Consider the following 21,398-nt stretch of genomic DNA (forward strand, 5'->3'; position numbering starts at 1 on the left):
CCGAGTGGGGAGCGGCCTTCACCTGACTCAGCCGCGTGGGGGCACTGGGCTCTGCGGTCACCGCTGCCCGGCTGCAGCGTCACACTCTCGGTGACCGAGCAGGGCCCTGCCCTCTGAGCCCACACAGGGCCCTGCTGCTGGGGAGCAGCGGCAGCCCACAGAGGGCCCGAGGCCGGGCTCACCAGGTTTACATGGCCCCCGAGAGGGAACCGAGGCCTTCACCGTCTGTTTACAGGATGGACAGACAGACGGGGAGGGGGGCAGACGGGGGGGGGGCAGCCCTCACCCCAAGCTCACCGGCAGGCCACCCCCTGCCGCCCTGCAGGGCCCGCCCGGCTGCCTGGTGGGACCCGGACGGCGGACAGACTGAGCAGGCCAGGCCTGCCCCCCCCAGGAGGGCGTCCCCCCTCCTCCCGAGGCCCACCAGACGGGCTGACAGTGAACACCCCCCCCGCCCCCCCCCCAGCACCGTGAGCCTTTCCTCCCAGGGAGCTGAAGACCTGACCCAGGCGGCCAGGCTCGCCCCCAGGGTCAACGTGCGAGAAAGCAGGAGCTGGATCCGCCAGACTGGGTCCTGCACGGGGCAGGAGAAAGGTCCCCACGGCAACAGGATGGAGCCTCAGGGTCATGAACTTCCCGGCCGGAGCCGCCACCCCGCTGATGCACCCTCTCTCGGCCCCACCCGGGTGTCCCGCGGGCCCCCCACGTGCATCGGGTCCAGCGTGCCCCCCCACCCCTGCAAGGACCCTGCACACGAAGGCAGCTTCCCTGGGCGAGGACAGGGAGGGCGTGTGTGGTTGGCTCACTCCTGGTCTGCTTGTCGACAAACCCCGACCACCTGGGCTGCTTTGCACGGTGCTCCGAGCTGCGCACCCCTGTCCGTCCACATTTTTAAAGCCGACACAAACACTGTAACTAACGCAGACGTTTCTGCAGACGAAGGTCCTGGGAGGGGCTGTTTCCACCCAGCCACCTGCACGGGGCCTCAGCCCCGCGGCTCAGCAAACAAGCCGTGTGGCTGTTCGTTTCGTCCGTCGGAGCTCGGCGTCCCCGTAAATAACCGGAGACACAGCAAAGGCAGAGAGTAATCGGCCTCAGACGTTCTCCGTTCTCCGGGGGCTTCTACCTGGGGAGCGTCTGGACGTGGCAAATCCCGCCCGACGCGGCGGGACCGAACCCGGCTCTGGGACCGGCTCTGACCAGGGGCCTCCTCCTCTTCAGGTCACGGGTGCCTCTCCAGGGCATCTGGACGAGGCCAGTGGGGAGGCTGGGACGACCTTGACCCACACGCGCCACGCAGCAGCACCCCGAAAGCGTTAGCCCCGAGGGCACCCCTTCCCGGGTCGCCAGCGGCCCAGTTCAGTCGGCAGAGAACTTCCACAGCCTGCCGTCCGCCTCCCCTCCAGGGGCCCGTGTGCTGTTCCCACACTGAGACACGCTTCCTCACGCCCGGCACGCTCCGGTGCCGGTCCCCGAATGGCGTGACATCGAAAACCGCAGCTCTGTTCCGGGCGGAGCCGGCCGGGCGGACGGGTGTGCGCTGTGGGGTGTCTTCAACGAGGATCCCGCCCCCCCGCCCCCGAGGCAGCGGGTGGGGTGGGGGGTGTGGGCTCCATGTCACGTGCCCTGTCACGGGGACCAGGCGGGTCCCCGGCTGTCCCCCCCCTGCCCCCCGACACAGCCCCTCACAGCGGGGCACGCAGCCGAGGGACCCCACGTGACAGTGACAAGGACACCGAAGTCCAAGTTTCCGAGAACGTCTGACATTTGAGGACTCGGACCCCGGTGAGTCGAGCGGGCACCCGGACAGACATGCTGGGCCCTGGGGGCGATGGAGGAGGAGCCCTGGAAGGGAAGCTGTGTCCTCACACAGACGGTGCCGGAACCTCCCGGGGTCCTGGGGAGACGGGGGAGGGGGCAGGAAGAGGAGGCCAAGGTGACCTCCCCCTTCTGAACACCCCCGACTTCTCCGGGGCTGAGGCTGGGCTGTGTGGGCTGCCTGTCCACACCGACGGTGCCGGGGGACACACGGGGCCTCCCAGCAGCGCCCGGCAGTGCCAACGGACCAGCTCCCGCACCCAGGACAAGCCCACGGCTGGAACCCGTCCCCGCTGGGGGACCGGCCACGCTCACGGCTTCTCGGGCGGCGTGGGGAAGCTCGGTGCTTCCACTAGTGGGCGAGTCGGCTGGTCAGCATGTGGCCGGAGTCTCGGGGGGGGGGCGGGCAGAGGCAGGCTCACAGTCCCTCATGCGGAGAGGGGTGCAGTTGGCGGTAAATAACACAGACTCACTCTGCGTTTTGTGGACTCACCCCTACAAACCCCCTTTCACCCCTGGAGGTGACCGCGGTTCACGTGTACGTGGACAGCACACCGCAGACTGAGTTAGGGGGTAAATCTAACTTCCACACACGCCTGGCACAGGGCGGGGAGCAGACCCAGGTCCCTGGGCGATGTGGCCTCGCACGCTCGGGCTGCGTGCACACCCGTGCGGTCCTGGGCGGGGGCCGGCCCTCCCAGGGCCTCAGGAAGGTGCCACACTGCCCACCCCCGCTCCCCCGAGGGCCATGCAGCTGCCCGCCCTCTGCAGTTGCCGGGAGCCCGAGAAGGCGCTCCGGGGGACGGCCCCGTGAAGCCCTGTGGGGACCCAGACGGCCGCAGCTCTGTCCCCCAACAACCGCATCCAGGAGCGAGAGCAGAGACAGCCGGGGTGCACAGCCGAGCAGTCGGCCCCGGGAAGGGGACCCCCAAGTGCCGGGAGAGCGAGCGCCTGGCTGCACGGACTAACTGGGTCCCGGGCTAACGGGGGGGGGGGGCGCCCTCCCACCGGAGACCCCGAGCTGGGAGCCCGGCTCCCCAGCCGCCCTGGGCAGCAAAGCACTGGGTGTGTGGTGTGCTCAGCGCAGGAACGGAAGGCCCCGGCCTCGCTCTGCTGCCTCCAGCCCCTCCTGGACACGGCGCGGCGTCGACAGCGGCGTGCGGACAGGAACGCGGAGTCACAGCAACCGCTCTCGAAATAGAACGGCTGCGACGTGCTCCTTGACGGGAAAAATGCCGGTTTTACTCCCAGTTATTATCTCGGAGCGATCGTGAATAAAGCCCTGACCCAGGATCCGGGCTCGGGCGATGCTCTGTCTTGGGCAGTAACTCCCTGAGTCAGTCCCGGCACGGCCTCCCTGCCCACGGGTTCCGGTGTGCGGACGCCACCAGGACCAGCTGTGTGTCGGGGACGGAGCAGGTGCTCAAAGGCAGTCACCGTGAGCATGTGGAGGTGTGTTTGCTCAGACACCCCGGCACGTGGTGTCCTCTGGGTGAGAAACACACGCCGAGCACACGGGGCAGGCACTGGACCTGTGGCACGGCCCCCCGGAGCTGGCGCCCCCTCCCCCCGACCGGGACAGGGCTGCCCCACGGCCACACTGCCGGGAGCCTGGAGGGGCGGGCTCTCTGAGCAAGGAGCGAGATGGGGCAGGTGGGTGTGTGTGCACGCGTGCAGGACGAGGCAGCGTGTGCGTGTGCCTGTGTGTGCACCCGTATGCCAGAGTGCGTGCCTCTGTGTGCGGCCACACTTCCTTCCTAAGGAGCGAGTGGGCCACGGCAGGGGACACGGGCTGTGAAGACGGAAAACCTTCCCCCAGATCCGCACCCAGCCAGCCGGCTCGGCCCTGCTGCGCTGAGTCTAGGGGGGAGCCCGCGCGGCCCCTGCTGACGCTGAGTTTTCACAGAAAGTGTCTCCGTCTCACGGAGACCTGCTCGTCTGGCAGACGGGAGCCGCCGCTGTGGTGAGCCGTGTGCAGATGGCAACATGGGGGCCTGCCGGGAAGCACTGTCCCAGGAGGTGGTCCGTGGCTCGGGCCGGTCAGAGGGCAGCCACCGTGCTGCCCCCACGCTGCCCCCACGCTGCCACGGCTCCAGCGGTCACTGTCACGTCCACGAGACTGTGTGTACCTGCTGTGACCACGTCCCCCCCCAGGACGCGGCCACTACCCCTCGCTTATCTTCAGGCTCTGCGCTGGTTAACCACCAGTAAACAGAGGCGAACTTAAAGACGCGCAGTGCTCGCCACGTGAACGGGGGGTGCGGATGGGGGTGAGAACAAGTCTGTCACGTCACAGCTCTGCCTGCTGCCGGGGGGCGTCTGCTGGTTCCCAGGGCCCACTGCCAGGGGCCGTCTGCGTGAACACCTGGGCGGTGGAATCGCCCACCACCCCGTCCCCGGGGAAGGTCCGTTTGGTGAAGGGAGTCAGAGGTGCAGGCCACCGTGAGCACTTGTTGCTGAGTGGTAACCGGGTCCACGCGGCCGGAAGTGCCACGGAATGTCCACGGACAGCAGCCTCCCGGCAGCTGCGCCGCAGGGATGGAATCATGAATGGAACGGCCGTGCCCACTGCACATGGACACGCCGCGGGCCCTGCTCGCCAGCCACGCTCGGTGCCGGTGCCGCACAGAGGCCGCGCACGGGGGCGCCGGGTCCTCTGCGAAGGGAACTTTCAAAGCCAGAGCTCGCCCGGACGCCTGAACCCCCAACCGGTGCCTCTGCTGACACCCCTTCATCAGGGGAGCACAGCCAGGAGAGGACATGCCCTCCGAGAGCCAGCCTCAGCCCGGCCTCCTCCTCCTCCCGTCCACGCCAGCCCCTCGCTGCCACCAAGGTCCCTGTGGACAAAGCCGGGAGGGCCAGCCCCCCCCTCCCCAGGGCCTGGGACCCTCATCAAAGCCTGTGGGCCCGGAGCACGCTCACCTTGGGACCCTCAGCAGCCCTGCCGCGCCGCACCCACTGTCCGCCGCCTCTGAGGAGCGGAGGGCAGCTGCTGGGGGAGGGGGGGCGCCCCGAGAATCAGAGCCTCCCGCTTCCGAAGAGGCTTTTGGTTTCCACAGCACGAAAGCACAGCCGCACTTCCCGGCAGCTCACAGGCGGGCTTCCCCTCCCTTTCATCCGGCTCCCGCGGCGGCGGAGGCCCTGACCTCGGCGGCACCGGCTCTGCCCAGGGAGCTGTCCCCGGCCTGGCGGCCCGGCCGCGGGTCGCAGAGGAAACGCAGGGTTCACAGCCGCGGCGCCCGCTCGCCCGCTCCCTCCCCGGGGACAATGCCCGGCGCCCAGCCCTGCGTCTGGGCAGCGGCCACGGAGCCCCCGCCTCGCGAGCCGCTCTGTCCCCAGGCCCCGTTGGAAACCGGGTTCCCTACGGAGTGAACAGCCGTCCCGGGCTGCCGTGCAGGACCCCCGCCCCCCAAACCCTCCACGGCAACCGAGAGGCTCCCCGGGGGGCCGGTAATCCCGCCCCCCCCTCCCGGGGCAGCTGCTAGGACGGCCGTGGGGAGCCGAGCACGTCCGGGTGAAGCCCGCTCCGGCTCCGGCTCCGGCTCCGGGGAGGACGGCGGGGCCCGCGGCGCCAAGTCCGGGGAGCGCCGCCCGCCCACTGCCTACCTGCTGCCGGGGTCCTGGTCCCGGCGCGCCCGCGGAGGGCGCGGGCATGAGTCATCGCACTTACCCGGGCAGCGCGCCCGCCGCGCGGCTCGCCGCAGCCCCTCGCCGGGGGCAGCCCGGAGTCTCAGCGCCCCGGGCACCGGGGGGACGGTGCGGAGTCGGGGCAGGCGGCGGCGGCGGCGGGGCCGCGTGCACGCGGGGAGCAGGTCAGCCGGCGTGGACGCCCGGGCGCGGGGCTCTGCCGCGGCCGCCGGGGGACTGCAGCGCGCGCGGCATCGGCTCGCGGTGCGTGTCCCACATACCCCGGCGCCAGGGAAAACGCGGATCCGGAGCGCGGTCTGGGTGGACGCGGGGCCGCCGCAGACGCCGCCGCGGAGCCGGGCTCGGGCCTCCGCCGGGGACCCGCCGGGGCGCGGGGAGCAGGGAGCAGGGAGGGGCGGCCGCGCCGGCCCGACGTCAGCCACGGGCAGCCGCCGCCGGCTCCCGAGTTTCAGACGAACGTCGGTAATCTCATTGCACAGACGACCCCGCGCAGGCAGCGGCCTCCTGTTGTGATGATATCACTCGCTCCGGCGCCATAAATGGGCAACTTCCTGGGCAGCGCCACCGCGCGGCCGGCCCGACGCGGGTCTGTGCAGGGCCGGCGGGCTCGCGCGCAGGCCGGCCGCCGCCGCCGCCGCGCCCCCTGGGCGCCCGGGCTCCCCACGCCTGGAAAGTTGCAGCCGCAGAGGAACGCTCTCCGCCACGCGGGGCCTTGGGCGCCCCGCAGGGCCCCTCCCGGGCAGCCGGCAGGCCGCACCTGTCCCGGGCGGGACCCTGCACCTTCCCCCCGGGGGGGAGGGCCAGGGGCCCGCTATCTGCCAGCGTGACTTCGGCCTCGTGGGCCTGTGACCCGGCCCTCTCCAGCCACCCACTGCGCTCCCCAAACCGTGTGGTCGGAGGGAGGGGTCCCCAGCAGGACAGGCAGCTCCGACCCTCTGGACCCTCTGGACCTTCCGGATCGGGGCACGCATGTGCACTGCCACTGACCCGGGGCTTCCCGGAGGGCACACTGGGGAGCACCAAGGACCCCAGGTCTGTGTACAGACTCAGTTCAGCACCGTCTGTGCCCAAAGTGGAGTCTCCATGGGGGGGGGGGGTTCGAACAGATTTTCCTGACGCAATGTCCCAGTGCCGCCCCCACAGGTCACACAGCTCTTCCCCTGCAAGGCCGGGGTGGACCTGTCCGCCCTCCGGGAGTGGGCTGGTGGACCTGCGGTCACTGCTGCTTCTAGTCCACCCAGGGGGAACGCCCTGGGCCAACCCTGGACGCCCCGAGGGGTCGCACTGCCAGTGCCGCCTACCTGCCGCCCACATCCCAGCCTCGGGCAGGACGGGGTCCCCTGGGTCCCCTGGGTCCCCTGGGAGGGGACGGGAGGGCACCCAGCACAGAGCAGCACCCGGGCAGGAGCTGAGATCCACCCACAGCCCGTGACCCAAGCCCAGGAGACTCTGAGTGCCCCTCCAGCAGGAGCGCCCGCCTGAGTCGGCACCAGGAGCAGCCTGGGGCATGAACTCTGGGCTGGGGATGGGCGGTGGGGACAGAGGTCAGCCTCACCCTGAGAAAACGCCTCGAGGGGCGTCCCCGGGTGCCGGGTGCCTGCTCGTCACCCCCAGGAGGGTGTCTCTGGTGCTGAGAACAGAGAACCCTAGTCTCTGCTCCGAGGCGGACTTCAGAAATGCAGACACGGTCCAGCTTGCCGGCGGCAGGGCGAGGCCATCGGCACCCACAGGAGGGCAGGGCGGCCCGTGGGTGGGGGACTGTCCGCATCCACACACCCCGGAAACCCCGCCGCGTCTGAGCCCCGGGCTGACCTGCACGGCGGGCACTGGGAGGTGTTCCGGTTGCTCGTGGCGCCGAACAAGTGGCCTCAGCGCGAGCTGCACCAAGTCCCACTGGCCTGAGGAGCGAGTGTGTCTCCTGGGGACTCTGTGCGCCCGGTCACAGCTGCCCCCAGCCCGCACAGGGCGCAGGCCCAGCGAGGACGGTCTGCGGGAATGGCCTGGCCCTCGCGGTCACCGCAGCGGGCAGATGTCCCCACCCCGACGGCCCAGCCCCCCTCCGGGGCCTGGGCTCACTGAGTGACACGCCGGGCGCTGTGAGAGTTTCGCGCCATAACTGCATCTACCGTGTTTTGCCGTGTGTCATGCATGCCCATGTTTTTGTGCTCGTTTTACACGGGATTATCATACCCATGGTGTGTAATCCTTACACCCATGTATAATGCGCACCCTTACTTTTCCCTCAAAAACTTGGGCAAGAAAAAGTGCGAGTCACACACCGCAAAATACGGCAGGCACCGCAGTTGATCTGGAGCCGTGGCGGGTTTCCCATCCACCACCAAGGGGACGGGGGCCGTCAAAGCGGGGTTGCCTCCGGAGCTGCCGCTGGGCGGGTCGAGTTCAGGTCCCGCCCGTCGGACTCCAAAGATGAGGCTGCCTGCGGCAGGCAGGATGAGGCCCCCCGCCGAGAGGGCTGCGCCCTCAGCCCAGGCTCGGCCGGAGTCCGCTGCTGCCCCCAGCCCTGGCACCTGGGGTCCCACTCACCACACATGTGTCGGGGCCCTGGGACTGGGTCCCACTGGCTGGGGGGACAGCGTGAGCTCCCCACTTTGCTCTCCGTGGCAAACACGAGAGCAAAGACAACTCCTTTACCAGATGTCCAAGAGGCTGAAAAAGCCTACCACTAAAACCCAACAATACACTAGAAAAGGACGTGAGACCGGGGGTGTGGGGGGGGGACCTGAGGTGCACAGAATGGAGGGACTTGTGAGCCCCAGGACCCAGCCCTGCCCCCCGGGCACAGGATGCTGGGAAAGAGAAAACCGGACGCAGACGGACAGGGGACCCCAACACACGGGGCAGACAGCGTGGGGTCACCAGGTGGCCGACCCGTGTGGCCGGGCCTCTTGCGCTGAGGTCGTTTAACGCAAAGTCCCGATCAGAAACAGTGTGGGCAGGTCTTCCTGAAACACGAACGTGATTTTAAGATGCTCTGATGTGGTGCTCCAGCCACCTTGGGGGGCCGCACGCCTGGGGGTCGTGTGCAGCCTCAGGCTTGGTCCTGACAGTCCTACCTGGGAGACAGAGACGCCAGTGCCTCCACGCCCCGCTGCTGCGGCGTGACACGCCACGACCCAGCCCCCCGACACCGAGACCACCCCACGACCCAGCCCCCCGACACCGAGACCACCCCACGACCCAGCCCCCCGACACCGAGACCACCCCACGACCCAGCCCCCCGACACCGAGACCACCCCACGACCCAGCCCCCCGACACCGAGACCACCCTGTGACCCAGCCCCCCAACACTGAGACCGCCCCACGACCCAGCCCCCCGACACCGAGACCACCCCACGACCCAGCCCCCCGACACCGAGACCACCCCACGACCCAGCCCCCCAACACCGAGACCACCCTGTGACCCAGCCCCCCAACGCTGAGACCACCCTGTGACCCAGCCCCCCAACGCTGAGACCGCCCCGGGGGCTGTCTTCCTGCCGACTGCTCGCTCTCTCGGGCAGGCGGTGTTGCCCTCCCTACTAAGTTACCAGACGATAAGGGTGGACGGTTACGCCCCAGTCCTTGGAGCAGAAAGACTGTGAGACTGGGGACGCCCCCGCGGGGAGCGGCCTGAGGTCTGAGGCGCGTGCAGGTGCAGCAGCGGCGGGACGGTGGCCCCTGCGGAGGGGTGGGTGGGGAGCAGCCCTGGGCGGTGGTGTCTGGTGTCCAGTCCAGTGTCGAGTGTCCCAGGAGGAACTCCACGTTGAGAGAGGGAGGCACCGGTGTCGGGTTTCCCGCTGCTGGTTAGAAGCCCTTCCCAGCTTCCCTGGCCGCGGGGCTCAGCGGGTCGGAGCGCCATCCCGCAACCAAAGGTGGTGAGTGGGTCTGATGCCCGGTCAGGGCACGGGCCTAGGTTGTGGGTTCCTTCTCTGGTCGGGGAGCATAGGGGAGAGGCAACCCATCAATGTCCCCCCGTCTCTCTCTTCCCCTAAATTCAGTAAAAGCACACCCTCGGGGGAGGGGGAAAGACCGCAGAACCAGCAGCTACAACTGCTGGGGAGGCCTGTGCAGAGCGAGGAGGGTGACACTCTGTGGTCAGCGAGGACCGGGGAGCGGCCCCACCTTCTTCACCGCGCCCTGCATCCTGGGCAGCGAGGTAACGCCCAGGACCCCGGGGAGCCGTCTGTGAGTCCGACGCCGGGAGCTCACGTGACGAGGGACCGATGCGGACACACAGGGCGACTTGGAGTGACCCCCCCACCCCCGCACTGCCGGACCCCAGCGAGCCCCTCTGCGCTGCCGGCTGAGACCCCCAGGCTGCGGCGCCCGAGCCGCCTCCCGACGCCCAACAGTCTCCAGCCAGAACTCCAGCCCAGGCGGGGCCCGGACCCCGGACGCGCACAGCTCTCTGAAACAACGTGGAGCCCGCCAGCCCATGCCCCCCGCACCGGTCCGGCACGCCCAAGCACCTGGAGAGACTGACTGACACCCCCTCCCTCAGGTACGACCTGAGGGACAAATCTGTGGGATGCAATGGCCGGTCCAGAAATACACCTTTGACTGTGAACTTCAACAAGGTGCCGAGGCAGGCCAGTGGGGAGACGCCGGCCTGGTAAACAAACAGTGCCGGCACCACCGGATTCCGGGGGCAGAAGAATGAAATACACAGAACAGACTGACGCTGGGCCCCCCCTCACGCCGTATCTAGACGCGAGCCCTGAGCCTGCTGCGGCCGGAGCTGTCAGAGCTGCAGCCACCAGACGCAGCGTGCAGCCGGGGGGCGCTGCTGTGTGGCCGCGGAGCCAGTGACAGTTCCCCGGAGGTGGCATGGCGGGTGTCACAACTGCCACAGGCAGGCGACAAAGGACAAACACAGGTAAACTGGACGTCACCAAAGTCCAAAGCTCTCGTGCCAAACACGTGTCGTGAAGAAAGTCGGGAGGCAGCCCACCGATCGGGAGAGAGGGTCTGCAGGTAACGGGCTGACCGGGAGGGTGCGTCCGGACAAAACCACCCTGACCGCTCAAGGACAGAGCAAAAGTGGCCCAGTTTTCAAAGCAGACCAGGGAGCGGGACAGACGTCCCTCCAAAGGACACACAGGAATGGCCAACAGGCCCGTGGGCACGCGGTCGCACGACACCGTCCCCGAGGAGATGCAGGCGGACACGGCACCCACGCTGACGGGAACTGGGCGATAAGACCGGCACAGGGACCGACGTTGGCACCGCTGCGAGAGACCAGAACCACAGCTGGCCACCACCAGGGAGGCGCCGGGCTCGCCGTGAGTCAGTCCCCGAGCACCTGCAGTCCCTCCCAGCTTCCTGCCCAGGGGAACGGAAACCGCCTGTCCACAGACACGCTGTCCGCAGTGCGTCACCCAGAGCAGCAGGACGTCGGAACCGATGCCGGCGTCTGTCGTAGGCGAAGGGACACACGAAGCACGCCGTGCCCATGGGACAGACCAGACCACCGGCCGGCGAGAGACAGCCCGGACACACCCTGCCCACCGGGAGGAGCCGCCTGTGCGCTGTGCGGTCTGCCCTCTCTTGTGTGAGAGGCCCCGAGCGCTGGCTCCTGGGCGCAGGGAGCGGCGGGGGTGGCCCGGGACTGGAGTGGCGGCTCGTGCACTACGTACGCCTGCTTTTGCAGGTGACGGGAACGTCCTGGAATCAGGACACCCCTCCCGCCAGCGAACGCTTCCCACGGGCACAGAAAAGGGAACCAGACAGAGAAGAGCCCGTCCGGCAAACTGACATTGTGGTGGGGGAGCAACCGACAAAACCACGTTTCGAGCATAGTGGGTGACGAGGAGAGAGCGGTGTCGGGGCTGGGCCGGGACACACGGCGTGTCCTGGGGCAGCACTCGGGGACCCGGAGGGACGCGGGGCAGGAGAGGCGGCTGTGGATGGAGCCTGCGCCACCTGGGCATCTCAAGGAACCCGGGCATCCCGCGCCCCTCGCCTGACCTGGGTCTGCCTGGCAAGTGTCCCGTGACCCCCCGGCCGTGCCCTCTGCCATCCCCTGCACAACAAACAGGATCCCTCTAGGTTCGCCTTTGCGGGACAGTGAGCGATTCCATGGGGACCGACCCAGGGCCAGAGGTGCACCCTGAGCCGACCCGAGTCCCGGGGAGTCTCCCCAAACCCGTAAGGGGCCCGACAGACACGACTCTCGGTCGGAGGCAGTTTAGGTTCCCTGCCCCCGGCCTCTTCGCCATCCAGAGGGGCTCTGTGTCCCAGGACACCCTGCTGGGGACCAGGGCCAGAAACCCCCGTGCCCCTGGCCAGAGGAGCGGCCCGGCCAGGTGGTCACACCGGAGTGGGCAGGAGGCTCCCCCAGGAAAGGGGAGGGGACCGGCTGGTCTGTGTGGGGGACACGGGGCTCCCCATAGCAGGTCAGCCTGGGCCGGTGGTGGCCGGCCTGCAGCCTTGCTGTGTCCAGGCCAGGACCACCCCCCCCGGCCCGGCCACAGAAACCACTTGCCACTCTGGGCCCACAGGCTCTGCTGGGAGGTGGACAGCTCCACCTAGGGGCCGCCCAGGCGCTGCAGCGGCCCAGCACGCACAGCAGACAATCCTCCGGAGAACAGCTGCTTCCTCACTCCCCTGTGGCCGCACCTGCAGCAGAGACCCCCCCCCCACCCCAGGAGCACGAGCCCGGGGGTGGGTGCAGGTGGGGGGGGACAGGAACACGGGAGTGTGGTCCTCGCCGAGACCCTCCAGCAAGCAGCCCGAGCTCCGAGCGGCAGAACGCAGGGCTGAGTGGGACAGGACCTGCTGCCCAGGAGGACGACAATGAGGTGGGGGCTGCTGACAGGAGGGGCCCGAGGGCGGGAGGACACACGCCCCGCCCTCCTTGGAGACGTCTGGGCAGCAGAGGGCCGACACTGGCCCTGCTTCACGTCCCCGAGTGGGAAGGAGCTTTCGGTGACGCCCGGAGTTTCAGCTTTGCTGAAAGGTCATGATCTCAAGGGGCGGGGCAGACCCCCCCCCCCCCCCCCCGAGAGACGGGAGGCCAGTCCCAAGCCGTCCCCAGGCCCTGAGATGTCACCGACACAGAGGATCGGCAAGACCGACGTACGTGACTCGTGAGAACGCCCTGCAGCCTTGGGCCGCCCTGCCTGTCAGCCTGGCGGACGCTGGCCCATCACGGGAAGGAGGAGTCACCCCGGGAAGAAAAGCCGGCCCTGGAATCCTGCAACCTGGGACCAGGGACCAACGCCGTGTCATCATCAGGGCCGCCCGGGGCTGGGCTCCGGCGGGCCTCATGTTCCACAGCCCCAGGGACACCCCCAGATCCACCCCAGGCCCCCCGACCAAGCCGACCGGCCTTCCCGAGCGCACCCCCGCCTCCTGGGGCCCCACCCAGACTGAGCCCAGCCGGCGTCTGCGCACGGAGGTGCCACTGTTTCCGCTCCGTAAAGGAGAAAACCGGGACTGAAACCGGGTTTCTGAAAAGTCCCAGACTGCTCCCAGGCCAGGGCCCTCGAGGCGTGGGACCTGGGCGTCAGCGGGAGAACCGCGTCCCACCCCGAGGGACGAGGGACGGCGCCTGAGGAGCCTGCAGGAGCCAGTGTGACACCGTGCGACGCGGGAGCGCGGGGAGTTCCCCTGCCACGGTCGGGGTCTCCGGCCGAGGACCCCGCGGCCCCACGGAGCAGGAACACCGTCCCCCCCCCACACACACACACAGCTCTGCTGGCTCTTCCGAGGCCCTGGCGCCACACGCGCCCTTGGAAACAGAACCCCAGGGAGGGGCGCCGCGAGATTCCGCCGCTAACCAGAGAGGGCTTTTAGTTTTTCCAAACCAGCAACCCCTAACAGGGTTGCTGCTGGAGGATCACTGCCGCCTCGGTGTTTCCTTATTGCCCATAAAACAGTGTTTGAGAGCTCTCCCACCCTGCCGCTCGATTCCCAGCTGGGCGTCTCGCGGAGGCTGCGGGGATGGGAACAGCAGAAAGTCTCGGAGGCGGCAGGCGTTCCCCGGTTTCGGCTCCTCGGCGCAGGGGCCGGCCGGCGGTGGCTTCTGGTGCTGCCTGGCCCGGCCAGGGGCACCCCGGGGCCCCCCCGGCCCTGCCGAACAGAACTCCCCAGAACTGGGCCCAAGAGCACTTAGGGGGGAGAATTTATCCAGCATCACTGTCTGTAATCCTGCCCACCGGCATCTGTCGAAGGCCCCCCAGCCGCACGGCTTCCACGCTCACTGCCCTGGGCCCACCCAACACGAAGGTGCACGTGTGACACACTCAACAGCACACACAGCGCACAAGTGTGCAAACCACCAGAGCTCAGGCTGTGCCCTGGGCCGTCCCACCCAAAGCCGCCCACCCTGTGGCCCCATGGAGCCTGAGGCAAGTCCCCCCCACCCTGACTGTGACCACCGAACCAGCAGCAGAGGCGGCACCGGGACCCCCCATGCCCACCCGAGGAACCCGGTCAGCACCAGCAGCCACGGACGCCCGGCCACGGTGAGGTCGCCATGAAAACAGGCGCCGTTCAGAGAAGAGTCATGTACCTACTTCTCGAGGCCATTTTTAGGCCCAAACAAGCGTTCACACCATCACCTTCCACGCCCAGCTCCTGCGGAGCCCAAGTCCACCCACCGAGACTCCCGGTGCCTGAGGTCGGCCCTGCGGGGCCCGAACCACGGACGTCCTCCGTGGGGCCTGGGGGAAGACTGAGATTCGTACGAACTCCAGAGAAACACAGGCAGACTGCTTGCCCAACGCATAAACCTCTGCAACTCCTAGAGCTTCAGCACTGCTTTGGAAACGACGGCTAAACCAAAACGGTGGCAGATGCCTCCCAGGGATGCCAACGCACCTCCGAAGGCCGGGGCGCACCCAGGAAAAGCCACGTGCAGGGCTGTGCCTGGAAGTTCCACTCAGGGTTCGACACTGAGAAGCTTCACAGGGCCGTGTCCGCGAGGAGCTCAGCCTTTCAGGGAGCGTCTCGAGACTCAGCGCTACTAAAAGTTGCCGCAGGGAGGGCCAGCTCAGGATTGCCCCCCAGACACCTGCCAGCATCGGCTGGGGACCCGCTGGGTCCGCGGTGATGTCCAGTCCAGGACGCCGGCCTCCTGCGACCCGCCCACCGTGCCCCGTGCCGGGCGCCGCTCTGCGTCGGTGGGAGAGGCAGGCAGGGCGGCCCTTACTGGCCACACAACGTCCACTGCAGCAGCACGTCCTGGGAGGGCAGTGGCACCAGCTGGGCCGGGCGTCGGAGCTGGAGGTCTGGGCCGTGGGACCTCACAGCCAACCACAGAGGCTGGTCAGCCACGGTGCCGGGGGAGCCCTTGGCCAAAGCAAACACGGAAAAGGACCGGTCAGCCGCCTGACCTGGTGTCCGGCGTCCATGTTCAGAGAACCCCCTCCTTGGCTGCGGCTGCGTGAAACTATGAGCATCCTGAGAGGTCGGCGAGGGCGTGGGCACAGCCTCGGGGAGCAGGTGCCTGGGACTTCACCAGGAAGGTGGTTAACAAAGGGAAGAGCCCTGGCACGGGGCTCAGTGGGGGTTGGAGCGCCCTCGCTATACCAAGAGGCTGCAGGTTTGATCCCCGGTGGGGGCGGGTATGGGAAGCAACCGATCAATGTGTGTGTGTCCCTCTCCCTCCCCCTTCCTCTCTCTCAAACCAATAACACACCCTCCAGGGAGGATTGAAGTGAAAAATCTTCTGGTGACGACCATCGCAACAACTGGGGGCAGGGTGTGAACAGAGGGCCCTGTGGCCGGCAGCAGGACCCCCGCCGGAGCAGAGGAGGCAAGCGGCACCAGGCAGAGGTGGGACCCACAGGGCAGTGGGTGTTCGGATGCTCAGAGACACACAAGCTCCAGAGGCGGCTCCAGGGGACGAGCCTGGGGGACGCAGGGGAGGGGCGGTGACATCAGTGCCCTGGGAAGGCTGTGCCCCTCCGGGGGTCCCTGGGAGCCCAGCCGTCCAGCCCAGCACCCAGGAGGGTGGGGCTGACGCTGGGTCCACCCCCCAGGCCCCCCCCCGCCCCCCCGCACTGTGTGATGGCTGGAATGAGGGGACGGAGCCTAAGGGTCCAGGGAGGAGGGGTGGGCGTGGCCCCCGGAGCGTGGCGTGAGGCCTCCTGCTGAGCGCCGCAGAGCGAGGAGACCAGTCGGGGCTGAAAACCGGCCGATGTGCAAGGAAGTCCTTTGTTTCACCGAATTTACTGGGGTGACACTGGTTAACAAAATCACCCCGGGTTCAGGTGCACCATCCTGTAATACATCACCGGTACATCCTATTGTGCGTCCACCGCCCCAGCGCAAGGGGTTTCTCCGCGATCTGTTGCATTGGCAAAGAAATCTTAAATTAAGAAGAAATCGCATTTCTTGTCCTTTGCGCAAAATGAATCGCGGAGGAAACTGGGTTAGGCAGGCAATAAAAGCATTTCGGGCTGCACGCTGGCCAAAGCTCTGGAGGGAAGCATGAGGAACCGCGCTTTGCCAGCGGACTCGTGCGGATGCTTTCAGGTTTCGCAGCGCCCCTGACGCTGAAACCTGTAATATTTTCAAATACACACAGCCATAAAAGTTTATTATGCATTTGAGGGTGATTTGGTACCTACTTGTTAGTCTGAATACCAAAGGGCACGAGTAGGCGGGAACACTGAGGGAGAGAAAATACTCTTTTGTAGGAAAGTGAGCCGATGAGTCCGCCAGGAGCCCCGCGAGGGGCAGCGCGCCCCCTGCCGGACAGAGCAGCCCCGGACCTCCGGAGGTTCTCGCTCTCGCCGGCAGGGGGCGCGCCGCCCGCGTGTGAAAGCTGTGGCTCCAGCAGCCGTGCAGGGACCACGGCGCTCCGACCGCCCGCAGGGCCGCCTGGCCGGGCGTCAACTCCTCTGACGCGCACTGCGTGCACGGCGCACGGAACTCGTAGAACCGCAGGCGAGTGGGACTCCAGCGCCTCAGACTCGGCGAAGACCCACTTACCCTTCCCTTACCAGATCCCGGAAGCCAGCGCACAGAGTCACCGCCGTGAAACGAAGGGATCAGCAGCGGAGTTGTTTGCAGATGGAACCCAGCTTGTGGGGAGCACGGCCAACTTCCAAGGCCGAGCGGAGACGCTGAGGGTCACCTGGTGGGGACCGAGCACGGGCCAAACACCCGATGGACCGGGCTTCGTCCTGGCTGTCTGCTGGCTGTGTTTCCAAGGCAACAGCACACGCCAACCTTTGGGCAAAGCACTGCAGAGTGGTCAGCACGAGGCGGCCAGGGTGGCCAGCGGGCGGGCAGCAGGGCTGCTGTTTGCTGCGTGGTCACCAAGATTTGGCACCTTGGGGCATGAGCAGGGCAGGTGGTGGGGACGCACCTCCCCCACGAGGCCTGCAGGTCTGCAGACCCTCCTCCCCGTCCCTCGGAAAACACACAGGGAACCCGGGGCGTCTCCCGGTGCCCAGCATGCCGACACCCCGGGAGGCACGCCCCCCAGCCAGGAGGGAGGCAGAGAGGATCTGGAAGAACAGGCTGTAAAAACATGTCGATGGGAACAGGGAAACAAACTCTGGATTTTACCAGTTTCTCCAGGTATTAGCTCACAATGTTCTAACGCCTCCTTCAGGGCACGGGCCACGCCCGTTTGTAAAGTGACTGTGTGCCTGAGAGTGGGCTGTGGCGCGCCTGTGACTCTCGGCCCCTGGACACCGAGGCTGCTGGGGCGGAGACTTCCCTCTGTCTCTGGGCGTTTGGGGGCAGGTTGTAGCTGTGATTTCTCCTGCAGGTGAAGAGCTCCATTTGCTGCCACATTTAAGGTGACATCCGGGAAACCCCCGGCACTCAGGGACTGAACAGCCAACGTGAAACTCAGTTCATGCGACTGTGAGCCAGAGGACTGGGGTCTCTGGCCTGGCGCAACCATTGCACCCTGCGGTGCCCACCCAGGGTGCTCTGGACACCCCGAGGCCCAGCCAGCCCTCTGCCCAGCTGCATGGCCCCAAACAGCATCTTCTCCACATGTTTTCACTCCACCAAGAGCATCGTTTGAGAGGAAAACCCTCGGAGAGTCTGCTCAAAGCACCAAGACACAGGGAGCGTCTGCCGGGGGTCCGAGGAACACCCCCGAGGAAGAAGCTTGGGGCCAAACACACCCTGTCCCTCGGCCCCACAAAGCCCAGCTCACAAGGCCCAACCGGCCACAAACAGACAGACAGTGAAGCCCAGTGAGAAGGCAGAACAAAATACACACACGCCCCAAAACCCCACAAAGAATGAAAAATAATCAGACAATCAGCCAGACGGAATCATGGGAACCACCTTTCCCAGACAAATCGCCAACCCCAGGGCCACGGACCAGTTTCTGCCTTTGAAGGATGTTTTGTTCCCAGATCTACATGGGACTGTATTACAATTTCATTCTAGAAAATGTTATTTAAAATCCTGTGTAAAGGTAACGGGTCTCCTCTCCCTCAAAACAAGACAACTGCTGTCTGCAGGCTTCTTTGGTAATGCTAGACGGGTGAGTGGGAAACCTCTGGGCACCGAGACAGCCTGAAATCAGCCAAGATTTGGAGATGGTGTGTGGGGTGGGGGGAGGACGGCACGGGGTCACCAGCCACAGGCTCTCCTGTCTGAACACAGCTTCTTCTGGAAAGTTCCAGCGAAGACGATAGAAGCAGCCCCTGCGTGCCGCGTGTTAAGGGCAGTCCCATGGGGTGCCTGACGTGGACAGTGGAGAGCCCTGTCACCCACCTGCGTGGGAGTTCCGCACACACACACACACACACACACACACAAGCTACGGCAAAGCCCGCGTGCGAGGGAAGCCGGCGTGAGGAGGGGAGTCCGGCTGGCGGCTCCCTGGCTCTCCCTCCCTGCCCACGCGGCCGGCCCAAGACACTGCGCTGCCGGAGCCTCTCACGGAAACCTCTAACCTGCTCCACTCACTTCTGTGAGTTTGTTCTCCAAGTGACTCTCCTACCTCCTGAGAACCTGGCCTCCACGTTGTGTTGTGTTTGGCAGGTTTAGGAGGCAACCGCATTCCCTCTCCTCCAGCACCTCTGCCCCCACCCGGCTGCGGGCGTGCCCGCGGCAGCACTGCCTCCGTGTCTGCCTCCCACCCGCATCCGCTGTCCCCTCCACCCAGCAACAATGTTGCCACCTGCAACGCAACACTTTTAATCCTCGGGCTGACCCCTCAGGATCAGGAACAAAATACCCTATGAAAAGGCTGTTTGCAGATTATCAGCTCGTGAGGTGCCAGGGGGGTGTGCGTGGGGAGGTTCTGGAGAAGACGCAGCCCGCGGACACGACCACCCATCACGACGACCCAGTGGCCAGGTTTCTCCACTGAGTCCCACCGGTTTCCACGACAACTTAGTTGCCGGGGGACTCTGCCCTCTCCGCCACCAGGGTAAACAAAGACATTTGGATGAACGAGTATCTGTAACCACAACAAGGCCGGGGTGTTGAGGTGAATTTCTTCTTTCAAATTTCCCATAAGGTCGAGGCTGTTCAAGGTGCACGCGTCTACGAGAACGTGGGCACGCCACGTGCACGCAGTGCACGTGGCGCCATGGGCAGTGGGGGCGCCCTGCCACCCGGGGTCCCTCAAGACCACTGGTGCTGGCTGGGACGAGGTTCTTGAGGGCAGTAAGCATCCAAAGTGCCAGACGAGTGCTTACACTCTGAAACGGAAAGGCACTACCTGCCCACAACTTGTCCTAAAGGCAGTGACACCCTCCCTGGGGAAGGGAGGCTCAGGGGACCCAGGGTGGCTGGAGCAGCAGCCCCCCCCAATCCCCGCCCCAGGTACAGAGCCTCCCGCTGCTCTGCCACTCATGCCCACCAGGTGGCGCTGCTGCTCAGCGCTTCCTGCAGGACCACCTCTGCTGTCACCCACGGAACAGGGACAGAGCCTCCTGAGTGACCCGCCCGTGGCCACTGGGAAAGGGGCTCAGGCCCACGTGCAGCTGCCACCCCTGGGAACCTCACATGGCCCCTGCGTGCTGTGACTTCCCCGCCAGGACAAGCCCAGCCGTGCCTGGGGAGGTGTCCGACACGCAAGGGAACCACTGATGGGCAGGGGGGCCGTCCCGGGCCTGTGGGGGGCCCACAAAAGTGCACTGAACTGACCCGCCCTTGTGGCCTTGGCGAGTCCCCGTGCACCTTGCCGTCCCCACACTCGGCCCTGTCTCGCTCTGCAGCTCTAGGGACATGTGACAGCGTCGGGGGGCACTGTGAGGGCCGGGACACAGAGGGGGCAGGGAGCCGGTGCGGCTGAGCACCCGCAGGGCGCAGGGCGGCCGGCAGCCCAGGGGACCCTGCCCCACACTGACAGACGTCGCCCGGAACCACCAGCCCCTCCTCTCCCCTAGCGCAGGGTAAATCCCACCGCTGTTTGCTCAGTGGTGCCGTCTGGGCTTGGTGGGCGGCCCGTCTGCTGGCCCTGCCCGGTGCCCCGGCGGGGGACGCCCAGTGGGGACAGCTCCGCCCCACGCCTGGCGCCAACGTCTCCCCCTCCCCAGGAACGCTGACCCCTGGATGAGCCCCGAGGCCCCATGCAATGCCCCGTCCAGGCCCGTTCAGAAGCCCCCCCGCCCCAGACCAACGACCCAGCCGACGCCGGGCAGGTCACGCGCCGGAGTCCCCAGAGCAGCGTGTCTGCCGAGGCCTCCCTCGGTGTCGGCAGGGGACGGCGGCAGAGCCGGCGTGGGGCTGAATCTAGCCGATCAATGCTGGGTGGGTCGGGCAGCATCGCCGCAGAGAAGCTTCTAGAACGTTTGGCCGTGAGCCACAGAACTGCTGCGCGGCCCGTTCAATGGGCAGGAAGCCATGAACCTCAGCAAACGGGCGTCCCCTCCCTCCCCTCACCCGGCAGAAGCCACTCTCCCCAGCGGGGCCCCATCCCACCGGGGTCACGTGCTCTCACTTGGCACAGGGGCCACCCAGGCTGGAGGTGGCCCCCGCGGTCACCAATGGGCCACAGGGGATCTTGCGGTTTCAGCCTTAAAACTATTGATCCGGAGCCTCCCGTCGGGGCAGTAATTTCCTGGCAGTAATTGCACAGCACGACTGTTCCTAATGAAGCCGGTGCAGGAGGCCGCGGTGGTTCCTCTCTCTCCGCTGGCAGCGCGGAGAGGGGGCCAGGGCCGAGCGCGCGGCCTGCTCACCCCGGCGGCCCTGACCGCACGGGTGCTGAGATCCGGGGCCCGGACCAGGCACCTCGGGGGCTCAAGGCTTTGCCCCCCGCCCCCTTCCACCCAGCGCCGCCTCTGTGTTCTCGGGGTGTCAGTCCTGACACACAGCATCCTGTCTGCACGACCTCGACGCTTGGGGAAAGAAGGAAATGACAAATAACCTCTGCGTCTGGGTAAGAGAGACCGCCTCGGAGAACCTGGGTCCCTCGGAGAACGGACACCTCGCTGGGACCGCGGCGCGCTACCGTGCGGCGCACCTGGCGTGTGCGCATGTCTGCCGCATAACCGAACCCCTTTGCAGCCGCACACCCACGTGGCACCCTCGCCCACGCTTGCCCGGCAGCCCCGGCGCCCCGCTGCGGTCTGTCCCACGGGGATTCCGAGTCCCCGCCTCGCCGCCCGGCCCTGCGTCCGACCGGAAGGCGAGCCGGCACAGCCAGGGGCTGGAGCGGCGACCCTCGCCCGCGGGCGCGGCCTCGCGGGGAAACCTGCCCTGAGGCGCAGTGGAGTGTTCAGCCGCCGCCTGCCACGCACCTCAGGGTCCGCCTCCTCCGCTGCCTCGCAGCGCGTCTCCGGGCGGCCGAGTTCACACGGACACACCGCGGGCCAGTCCGCTCACCGCCGGAGCTTAAACTGACACCCGGTGACGCCGCCTCGTCTGCCGAGTCCCAGGCAAGGCCGGTGTGAAATCAGGGAAGGGGCTTCGCCTCCCCGGGCGCCCCCCCCCCCCCCGCCGGCTACACTTCACCGCCGGCTCCTGGCAGCCATTTCTCCTCTGGGCGGCTCCGT

At 67.1% G+C, this 21,398-nt stretch overlaps 1 protein-coding gene across 1 annotated transcript in view; it reads right to left on the reverse strand.

Moving 5' to 3' along the window:
- Window positions 1-21,398, reverse strand: part of DLGAP2 (DLG associated protein 2) — a 152,828-nt gene that overhangs the window by 114,108 nt on the left and 17,322 nt on the right. The window contains exons 5-9 of the mRNA XM_036011117.1: window positions 14,621-14,804; window positions 13,366-13,562; window positions 10,566-10,654; window positions 7,702-7,994; window positions 5,489-5,970 (exon numbers count right to left, since the gene is read on the reverse strand). Of these exons, the coding sequence (XP_035867010.1) occupies window positions 5,489-5,970; window positions 7,702-7,994; window positions 10,566-10,654; window positions 13,366-13,562; window positions 14,621-14,804 (1,245 nt within the window). The remainder of the gene's footprint in view (window positions 1-5,488; window positions 5,971-7,701; window positions 7,995-10,565; window positions 10,655-13,365; window positions 13,563-14,620; window positions 14,805-21,398) is intronic.

Source organism: Phyllostomus discolor, chromosome 11 (genome assembly GCF_004126475.2).
Source record: "Phyllostomus discolor isolate MPI-MPIP mPhyDis1 chromosome 11, mPhyDis1.pri.v3, whole genome shotgun sequence".
NCBI classification, from domain to species: domain Eukaryota; kingdom Metazoa; phylum Chordata; class Mammalia; order Chiroptera; family Phyllostomidae; genus Phyllostomus; species Phyllostomus discolor.